At 36.8% G+C, this 11,248-nt stretch overlaps 1 protein-coding gene across 1 annotated transcript; it reads right to left on the bottom strand.

The window, feature by feature from the left end:
* On the bottom strand, nucleotides 1-10,327 carry irf3 (interferon regulatory factor 3). The gene is made up of 11 exons (XM_028476010.1): nucleotides 10,112-10,327; nucleotides 8,052-8,218; nucleotides 6,462-6,633; nucleotides 5,731-5,786; nucleotides 5,583-5,637; nucleotides 5,424-5,480; nucleotides 5,067-5,312; nucleotides 4,606-4,696; nucleotides 2,876-3,165; nucleotides 1,857-1,969; nucleotides 1-466 (listed from the first exon to the last, which is right to left on the bottom strand). Exons 2-11 carry the CDS (start codon nucleotides 8,214-8,216, stop codon nucleotides 353-355), a joined length of 1,359 nt encoding a protein of 452 aa, XP_028331811.1. The 5' UTR covers nucleotides 8,217-8,218; nucleotides 10,112-10,327; the 3' UTR covers nucleotides 1-352.
* Between the last annotated feature and the right edge of the window lie 921 nt (nucleotides 10,328-11,248).

Raw genomic sequence — 11,248 nt, 5'->3', positions numbered from 1 at the left:
TGAAATATTACAACACTTATCTAAAAATATTATGACTTTAATGTAATAAAATTACAACTTTACTTTCGAAATATTACGACTTTAATCTCAAACTATTATGACTTTAATCTGGTAAACTTCCAACTTTATTCTTAAAACGTTATTATTTTAATCTCAAAATAATACGACAATCTAATATAATTACAGCTTTATTCTTCAAATGTTCCGTTTTTTTATCTCAAAATCTCGTAGTGCTCTGATTTCTTTCTATTTTAATGTGGCCCTAATACACCGCTGTATTATTAAGATATATAAATAACATAAGAAGCTGTTGTCGGGTAAATTGAGGCAGTTAAAGTGACACGTATTTCAGTCAGCACACCTCCATCATCTCATCAAGGGATAACTGCAGCTCCACTGACTGCAGGGAGGAGGCGCCACCTTCTATAGCCATATTATTCAGCAACTTTAGTGAAGTGAGGACCACCTGAAAAAGGAAGAGGAACAGTAGCCAGAAGTCAATGACTGCATCCAAATACTCCCTCCTATCTCCTTTCCTAGCCACTGTTCCTTAACACCCCGGAAGTGTTTAAGTGGTGGCCATGATAGGGAGCGTTCCAATTCTCTTTAAGTTGAGGAAAGGAGGCTCAATGCTTCTTTTTTAACCTCCTTTAGCCTAGGAAACACTGATGCATCCTTTACCAAAGGAGACCACATAATGCTGGCCCACAATTCCTTGCGGCGACAACATTTAAAGGGACACACAGACTCGAGCACTTACGGAAACTCGCGATGAGCCCTGGTAACACGTCCCACCCATATAGTGTACTGCCCTGATTACTTACGCAGCCCAGCTACTCTAAGAACATAAGTATCTTTCCCCTTAGAAACAGTTTACTGCAGAACAACTCATTTTGACAGCTCAAAAAAGCCGAAAAACCTGAACGTCTCCTTCACCACGTAACTGATATTCACAAAGAGAGCTACGTAAGATCAGCGGCTGTCAATCATCGTCATATAGGAGTTTTTCAACCTCAAATAACTTATTTAAAACAAACTTCACAGAAAAATGAGCACTTGAACACAATGTAGGTTGATAACAAGTTTAATAACTAATGAACACAGCAAAAATTATGTTAAGAGTATTTTAACTTTACAGTTTGACCCACATCCCATCTGTTATCATTGAGGAGGCGGGGTTTATGACCTATACTGCAACCAGTCAGCAGAGGGAGCTCTAAAAATAAAAGCTTCACTCCACCGGGGAGCTTGTCCCATAGCCTCTTTTCCTTTGATTTACATTCAAACCTTATGATTTTTGAGATTATATCAGCGTAAAATGTTAGAAACGCGCATTTTTCACCACGGCAGACGTCACTAACTGTCGTGGCTATTACGTCACCTAGTGGAAGTGCGTCTAATTGTCAAAACAATCATGATCGTCTTTTCCTAACTCCTCTCATAACACCTTTCCTAAGGGGTTAAGCAACAGTGGAAAGGAAAGGAGATAGGAGCGACTATTCGGACGCAGCCAATGGATGTGGGGGGGCCATGAGGGAGAAATTAGTTTCATAAAATAAGCCATGAGATGTGTCAGGTCTACAGGAAGCTATAAAGCTCTTAATGTCTCAGCACGAATGCCTGTGTGGAGACTCAGTAGCAGAAAATAAAAGCTTCCACCTCTGCAGAATCAGCTGTCAGCGCTGCTATCCGGGCTTTGTTCTCACCCTGCTGTTGATCAATTGTGAATTCTAACTGCCTCTCCATAAGTGCTGCTGATTACTGTTCACACATCTGGGGGTTGGATCGCTCGTGAATTCATTACAGCTTATGGCTGCCGAGAGAAAAGCTAAAAGTGCATCAGGAAGTTTTCTCACCTCCACGGTGACGAGTTTCTTCACCCACGGCCTCTTGTCGGGCCACTTCTCCCCCAGGCAGAGGAAGAGTGAGGCTGGAGGGCAGGGCCCCCCATCAATGAAGTCCTTTATTCCTGCAGAGAGACATCTGTCAGTCAGAGTCGGGCTCAATTATTGTTGTAATCTCATAATTGCAATTATGGTGTAATTATAATCGTTATTGTAATTTTAAAAATCTGTTGCTGTCATTGAATTCTAACTGAGTTCACATTGTAATTACCAGGGTTGGGGTCAATTATGATTGTAATTGCATAATTCATAATCAATTAAATATATGATAGAAATTTAATTGTAATTTAAAAAATCTGTTGTTGTAGTAATTGTAATTGAATTGTAACTGAGTTTAGATAATTGACTTTGTAATTGTCATGACAATTCCATAAAAATTCAATTATAATTTAAAGCAAAACGGGGGAACCATGTTGCGGTTCTATGTACAGTTCTACACATATGTAGTTAATAATTATTAAAATATGTTTCATATCAAGCTTTCCCACATTTTACCATTTAAAAAAAAAATAAAATTGAGGGGTACACTGACACAAAAAATGCTCAGATGTCCACACCAAAAATATTAAAACCTATATTTTATTTTCATTGATTAGGAAGCCTAACAATGAAACCAATAGATAGGAAATAGATTATAGACGATAGGTATTTGTTTTTAGTGTATTTTACAGCTTTTACAGATTTTTTGTGTCACTATACCCCTAGATTTATCTATTTTTAAAATGGTGAAACAAGGGAAAGCTTGATATGAAACATATTTTAATAACTACATATGTGTAGAACTGTACATAGAAGTGTAACGTGGTTGACTGACAGTTTTTATAGAATTTTCATGGAAACTACAAATACAAAGTCTAATCTAATCTCTATTACAATTTAAATATGATTACGACAGCAACAGATTTTTAAAATTTCAATTACAATTTTAATTGACGCCAACCCTGGCTGCAGGTTTAAAAACTCTTTCCTACCTTGAAAAAAGTCTTTCATTGGGTAGAGAGGCAGTGGCTCTAGTTTGGATATCTCCTGAGGCACCACGCTATCGTTAAAATTGGACAAGCTCCAGAAAGCCTTGCTCTCCCCGTAGCGCTGACCGTAGACCACGTAACCGGACATGCCCACTTCCACGCCATCGCCCATATTGTCCAGGATCCTCTGGGTCAGGCATGCTTGGGTTTGATCCAGCATGGCTACAGGACTTGGCAGTGTGACCAGGGTGAGGCCGGACTTGTCATCATAAGCCATCCCAACCATTTCAGGTCTAAATTAAAACAACACATTTTTATTTATTCAATGTATTAAATTCACAAAAACAGGACAGAAAAACAACTTCATTTACTGTATATTCCTAAATATATGCTTGATAATGAATTCTTAGCAGTGAGATGTTGATGTACAGTGTTAGGAAGGTTACTTTCAAAATGTAATTTGTAACGTAATCCCTTACATTACTCAATCTGAATACTGTAATCTGATTACTTGGATTACTGTGTATGAATGCGACCATAACTAAGAAGAATAAAGACAACTATTGTAAATATCATTGTCTTTTTTTTTATCTGTTGTTTTAAATAAATATTGTAACTTTATGTAAATATTACATGGTTGTGATACATCCTTCAGCCATGTAACACATAGATAAATTATTATCTGCCCTGACATCAAAACATCGATACCCAACATAGAATCGAAGCTAACGTTAGCATGCTAACAGTGATCAATCTGCTATTTAAAATAATGGGCCCCATTCATATATTGGTATGTGTCAATGATTCGGTACCACCAACTGTTGCAATATTTGACTCACAAATAAATGAGAAAACGACTTTAATGGAAACTGCCAAAAAAAAGGCCCTTAACTGAATTGTGCGAGGCATAATACGTTAAATTACCTTTGAAACAATATATTACACGACTATGTTCCCATAAATTTAGAAATTACTGAAAGGGGGAGGGTGGGCCCCCCCAGGCCCCATTTGGAAAAAAAGGGCTCCGAGCGTCTCATTATATTCATTCATAGAGTATTCATATCAAACTGCATTCCAATCTAACGAGAACTAATGGAGGAGTAGTCATTTGAAGAATGGGGTCCCCGGCACCCCCTTGATGGGCCCCATTTATACAGTATTTAGTCAGCCACTAATTGTGCAAGTTCTCCCACTTTAAAAGAAGTGAGAGAAGCCTGTAATTTTCATCATAGGTATACCTCAACTATGAGAGACAAAATGAGAAAAAAAAAATCCAGAAAATCAAATTGTAGGATTTTTAATGAATTAATTGATAAATCCCTCGGTAAAATAAGGATTTGCTCTCACAGACCTGTAACTTCTTCTTTAAGAGGCTCCTCTGTCCTCCACTCGTTACCTGTATATTGGTATGTGCCAATGATCCGGTACCACCAACCGGCGTAACATTTGACTCACAAATAAATGAGAAAATGACATTTGTTTTTTCTTTTCTTTTGGGGCCCCATGGGGCCCCCCTGAGCCACAAATCGAAATGCATACACATCCATAGATTATAGCAACCAACTTTCAGTCCTATCTGTTCATGATTAACAGAGGAGTCGTGATTTTAACTAGTGTACACAACAGGGAGAACAAAGTGAGTGGCGTTTTAAAAAATAAATGTGAAGGTGGGGGTAAGTGTTATTTTTTGTCAAAGATTTACCAAAAAAATTTAAAAAGAAGTTTTAAATTACCTGTAGACTAAGCGGAAGCCAGCCTCATTCTCAACCAGCTGTTCGGACACCTTCACCCCTCTGTAGTACACAGTCACCCTGAACTGAGTCTCTGGGTGGTGAGAGAGTAGGAACTTTATGAGAAAAGGTTCAGAGCTGCATAATTGTAAATGTAATGAAATAAGTGGAGTGTGTGTGTGTGTGTGTGTGTGTGTGTGTGTGTGTGTGTGTGTGTGTGTGTGTGTGTGTGTGTGTGTGTGTGTGTGTGGAGGAGAGATGGAGAATCAGGCATGACCAGGGAGGATATAAAACCGTCTGCATTGCACAAAGCTGCAAAGAAGAGGCTTTATTTTTTTTGAGCCTATCTAAAGGTTTTCATCTAAACATTTTTCCGTGGTATTCAGACATTTTTTTTTCAGTTTGAGCGTGTACTCTAGTGTACCCTCATCGTCTGGCTGTCGCTGCAGCTCCATCCAACTTACTGAAATGATCCCTGTCGCTCGTATTGCTCATTGTCTGTTGGAACTGTGCTACAAATTGCTCGTCTATGGCTCCGCCCACGTCTTCCCCCATTGGATGCGCTGGTTGCTCAGGCAACCCAGCTTCACAGGCTGCACCCTCAACCATTACTGGATACTGCTGTTGCCCGGGCAACGGGTGTGCGCCAATCACGATGGAAGTCTGTAGCTGCTGTTGCTCAGGAGGAGGCTGGAAGCCTGCGGTGCCCTCTGTGGAAAAGTTGGAGAAAGTAAAGTAACTACTTCCAGGAACAGTATCATGGGTACACTTGGTTTTTTTTTCTGCACAGACTGCAGTATAGTGACGAGCTGAGCTCATACCTGCTCCAGGCCCAATGTTCAGGTCCTTCAGACACTCCTGGAGAATATCCTCCTTGGCTGAGGATTGAAGGAAATCAGATGAATTCACAGTTAACAGATGCACAAAAACTCATTTTCCTCATTTATGCAGAAACCTGAAGGTTGTAATTAATCCCTTACCTATAAATATAGTGTTTTCTGTAAGGTAGAGACTGTCATCTGTAACAAACTGGCTCTAAGATGTTACACACATACACATCTGTATTATTTATTACATCATCATTACAATTGTAATTATCAGAGTGAGGCGCCTGAAAAAGTCACTCACGCTTTCCTCCAATAGCTCACTGTTGTCTTGTTCTTGGGATCCAGCACAGGATTTGACTTAAAGAGTGAGAGCAAATATTTTTACTCCAGTCACCTCAAACATCCCTTTAATCCTATTTATTACAACGTGCTTGGATTTGAACTAAAAGATAATGAAGAATGATTTGTTTGTTTTCAGTCGTTCACACAGGCACAAGTATCACATTACGGCTATTATCATTAACATGTAATTAATGCAGTCATTATACCGTATTACAGGGGTGTCAAACTCATTTTAGCTCAAGGGCCAATTACGGACCAGTTCGATCACAAGTGGGCCACAGGTTTTAAGCAGGAAAACAAACAATTTCAACATGAATGTGCTTAAATTTGCACTTCCAGTTATAAATTAGACAAAAAGTATTGAAGGCATCAACAATATCTAAGCAATAAGTCACAGATACCTAAATGTCATTTGATTTAATTATTTTTTTGACCAATTTTTATTTTATTTGGGGAAATTTTGTGGAATATTTTGGAAAAATTTAGCAACAGCAATTTACAACTGAACTTTTGGGTAATTTACACAAGGATTCATGTTTTCTCTTTCATTTTCACTTCTCCATCGGGCCAAATCGGGTATTCTAAAGGGCCAGGCCTTGATTTTGATACATGTGACTTAATAATTATCATTATTATTGGGGTTAGAACTTTCATCACCACATGTGGGTCGTGTCTCTGTTAGGTCCTCACCTCCAACAGCTGCTTCTTCTGGCCAGTGATAGACTTTATGAGGGTTAGCATCATCCTTCTGCATGTCAGACACCAGTCGGAATCCTTTGGCCCGTAGAGCACTGCGGAAGTTTCTTTTCCAAACTGAGGCGTCTCCATGAGCCTGGCCGTTGCCACTCACTTCTGCCCAGGCCTACAGTACAGAGTCATTGTTAAGCAACACAGACGTAAAACAATAGAGGGTTTTCACAAACGACGTCACGTTCTGGGCAGTAACTCGGACGCGCAGCCATATTGGAGGCACTCGGAGGTAAACACTACGATGGAAAAATGTCTGAAACGACAGAAAAGCTCCTCAAAATGCGTTATAGATGCAAAGTAGGGCAGGGAGATTTTGCCTAAAAAAAAAAAAACTAATATTTTTTAATTAACAATTGGAGTTTCCATTCGATTTTTGATTTTTTTTTTTTTTCAAAGCACTTTAAAATGACTGCATACATCAGATATATTGTCAAAAGTGCAATTTATTGCTGTGATTGTCCTCAAGAGTTAAAATGCATAGAACAATCCCAAAACAAAAAGTAAATGAGGCTTTGTCATTCAACAATTTCAAGATTTAACCCAGGTTTAAACAAAAGTGCAACAGCAACTTCACTGTAGCTTCAATTTTCTGATTAAGAAATCAGATATCTACATATTTTATAACATGTAGCATTACAATTAAAAAAAATAATGAACTCTTCCCTTAGCATCTCAGCATAGTGCGAATAAAACATTAAACATGCCTGTGGGACACATATAGTAAAGCCTACTCAAAGGGTAAACAAATGTAAACAAAGAGGGGGCGGGCTCACATCGCACTAAGGTAACCCACAAGGACGGAAAAGTTTGAAAAAACTGTGGTGGAAAAAAATAAATAAATACATAAATAAAATGAATACAAAAATTTAAAAGAAAATAAAAAAATAAATATATATATATATATATATTATTATTTTTTATTTTTTAATTCTCCAAATTCGATAAATCGATTAAATTGATTGTGCATATCCTGACCTTTTATCTGGAATACAATGAGAAATACAGCTCTACATTTTAGCTCTACATTTTAACAACTGTGTTGCTACTGTAACAGGCTATTAAATGTGATTATATTAAGTCAATAAATCCACATACAGTAGCTTGATAAGAATTATATTATTATCATCACACTAAAAAATTAGTTCAGAGCCGCTGCTATCAGCAATTCACTGACCTGACAAGAAATGGGCCGAACAAATTCAGATGTTGTCCAGATGTTTGCCTCGTAGATCCTTGTTTAGCTTCGCTAACCATTAGCGCCTGCTTTCCTCTGATAACTTTTCAGATTGTTCTCCCTGATTTGTTCAAACTGTTGGCAGTCTATAAAACTCCAAATGTTTTTCATGGTCTGACTGATTGGTACAGCCAAAAACACGGCAATAATTCACCATTTCCTTTTGTTTGGGATCTGCTTTGTTTACCTGTTGAGTGCCTCCAATATGGCCACTTCTGGTTTGATGACGTGCCGTTAAAACCCTCTACACAGAAACACATGATAGACTTTTTGTACAGTGGAGGATATTGTAAGACCTTGAATATGAGAATGTCGTTGTCCCTGGAGTCATGCCTTAAACCGTGTTTCCAGGGGATGGAGAACTCGGTTTGTTTTGGGTTAGTCCACCTGACGCCTGGGTACTGATTACTGTTGATCTGCTCACGCAGCCATGGAATGAGCAGAGGTTTGGGATGAGCCATCACTGCAGCAGCAGGAAAAGAAGGGATACAAACATTGGCAGAATATTGATATTTCTCAAGTAAAATGTGGATTTTTTAAACTATTTTATAATTCATTTATTTTGGAAAAATATCATAAGAACATAGTACGCAGTATCTGAACAACAAAATGTACTTTATAGGAGGATAGAAGAGCTGCAGATAAATGAAATAATTGTGGAAGTTCGTCATGCATCAATGACACCAGACAAAAGAACGCATTGGACAAAAGTAATAAGCACTACTTTATTCATTTCACTTTAGATATTTTATTCCTGGGAATGCTACTGTAGATACAATGGTGAGTGGGCAATAAATAACAAAGATTTTTATGATATTGAAGATAGAAAACAAATGTAGCATATCTTATAACGCCATGACTACGAACAAGAAGAAAGGGTAAATAAAGCTGAAGCAAAAAAAATAATAATCTAAAATAGTTTATTGAACTTGACTAGAAGCCCTATTAGAGTGTTTCCCAAACTTTATTGCCCCATTTACCCCTTAGCCTTTATCTTCTTATTACAAGTACACCTTAGCTCACAGGTGTAAAACTCATGGTCCGGGGGCCAAATCTGGCCCTTTGGAGCATCCATTTTGGCCAGCAGGACAAAGTGAAAATGACAGAAAACATGAATCATTGTGTGAATGAAACTCAACAATATTTGCAGAGGCTCACAGTTTTCCCGGTGCTTATATCACATTAATGCAGTCATTTTTAATGTTAAACAGTTGAAAAAACTCAAAATTTTTACAAAATCTTTCAGTTTTCCTCAAATGATGACATAATATTTCCCTTAATTAAATACAAATTGGTCACAAAATCTCAGAAATATAAAGTAAATATCCTGTTAGGACTGATATCTGTCACTTATTGCTCGGACATTGTCAGTTTCTTATATATATTGTATTTTATGTATACCTAGAAGTGCAAACTAGGGCAGAATAATGTTGAAATTACACGTTTTCCTGCATAAAAGCTGTGGCCCACTTGAGATCAAATTGCTCCGTATTTGGCCCCTGAACAAAAATGAGTTTGACACCCCTGCCTTAGCTCATGTTATACATTATTTATTTATGTCTGCAGGCTCGTCTAAACTCTTTCCTGTGTCTCATCCAACATTAACCCTGAATTTAGGCCTTTTTATTCATTTATTTCTGATATTTTGCTCATTTTAGCATTTGAACTTCACCTTTTGGTGTATTAAAAAACATGTGTCACAAATTAATATTGTTAGATGATGTAAAAAAAAAAAAAACCAACAGCACTATAAAGTTAAAAAATAAACTGACAAATGTTTCCGTGTACCTCCTGAGAGGTCTTCAAGTAAACCTAGGGGTACACGTACCCCAGTTTGGGAACCACTGCCCTATTAGATCTTAGTTCTCTAGAATTTTAGGCTGTGAAGCTAAAACATCAACAACAAAAAATTCATTATATTACATCTATAGTTGGGCCGTGGTAATTTCGTCAACATATAATGTTATTCAAAACCACTTTTTAGTCTTTTGAGGAAAATTGCAAGATTTTGGAAAAAAATTTGAATTCTTACAACAAATCAAGATTAGAAATAATAACTGCCATCATGTGTTATAACTGAGCATGGGAAAGCTCTTCCATTGAATGTGTGAAATATGTGTTTGAAGGAACTTCGATATCTACAACTCAATTAATTTGTTAGTAATTTACACAATTATTTGTGTTTTTTTTTTTTTTTTCCCTTTTATTTTCAATTTCTCCTGCGGGCCGAAGTGGATGCTCCAAAGGGCCGAATTTGGCCCCCGGTCCTTGAGTTCCACACATGTGATAAAGTGTCAGTAATTGTTTGTTTCCATCTGGTTTACAACTATAAATTATTCACTGTTGACGTTCTTACCTGGAGGCACGAGCAGGCCGGTGGGCGATTTCCGGTGAGGTTTGTGATCGTCTTCCGGTCAAGTTGTTCAGAATAATGTCAGCTCTCGGTGTGAGTAGCTGAGCTCAGACTGTTTGTCCAACACTGTAGTTAAACGCTAACAGGTGCTGCTTCTCCTTTATTCTGATATGATCTTAGGAAACTCAGCGCACGGCGTCACTTTCGTTTCTTACATATGACGTCACCAAGGCGTATCACACAAACAAACAATTAATTTTTTAGTTTTTTTTTTTTTTTAAAGGTTTTGTCATGTAATTATGGAAGCTCATTCCCGACAGAAAAATAAAAACAAAAAAAAAAAAAATAGAAAAAGTAAAATAATTAAAAAAAAAAAAAAAAAGTCTAAATATAACATTATTATGGGATGCTAAGTTATAAGCTATTGTGTTATTGTTGTTGTTTTAAAGGTGTTTTTTTTTTTTTTTTGTTATTTGCTATTTGAAAGAAAACCAATTTAAAAAAGTTAATGAGCAAAGTGTTCATTATGTAATATTCTTTATTTTTATCTCCTCATTAAAAAAAAGAGTCAGTAGTTGAAAAACAAAATCAAAATGAAAGAGAAAGGAAAAAAATAAAATAAAAAATCAGGACTGGGAAAAAAAGTTAAGGCCAGATAAAATCAAAACTAAAAAAAAAAATTAAGATTACTTTAACAATGATTTTATACTTTTGCTATATTTATTTCATTTCCGCCTTTTGGACATCCGAATTTGATTCAATTTTGGTTGGCTAAATTCACAAATGTTTTACTACTTAGTCCACTGTTAAGTTTAGTTTTCACATAGCAGTTGATTTCATTTTAAAAATAGGACTTCATTGTTTTACAGACACTACAAGTTATAAAAGTAACTTTCAAGGACCACACAAGATGCGATTATGGGACATCAGTGGTTTGCAGACCACATTTTGAGAGTCTAAAACTGCTTACCATCAAAAATTTTAATTAAAAAACTTCCATACAGAGTTTGTAGCTTCTGATTAAATTAAACATCACATCCTGCACCTTCTCACCAATGTGATTGTTATGGTTTTGTTTTTATTCTGTATATTCCTATTGAGTTGAAAATATCGCCGGTCATACCCAGAGTAAGTATGTCC

Source organism: Gouania willdenowi, chromosome 19 (genome assembly GCF_900634775.1).
Source record: "Gouania willdenowi chromosome 19, fGouWil2.1, whole genome shotgun sequence".
NCBI lineage: Eukaryota > Metazoa > Chordata > Actinopteri > Blenniiformes > Gobiesocidae > Gouania > Gouania willdenowi.
This window is presented reverse-complemented; position numbering and strand designations above follow the sequence as displayed.

What these genes read in the sequence shown, in the direction of transcription:
- irf3 (XM_028476010.1), bottom strand. Translation starts at nt 8,216, where the DNA reads ATGGCTCATCCCAAACCTCTGCTCATTCCATGGCTGCGTGAGCAGATC. An exon ending in GAACATTGGGCCTGGAGCAG is followed by an intron (nt 5,313 to 5,423) that starts GTATGAGCTCAG and finishes ACTTTTCCACAG; the next exon opens with AGGGCACCGCAGGCTTCCAG. An exon ending in GGCTTCCGCTTAGTCTACAG is followed by an intron (nt 3,166 to 4,605) that starts GTAATTTAAAAC and finishes GTTTTAATTTAG; the next exon opens with ACCTGAAATGGTTGGGATGG.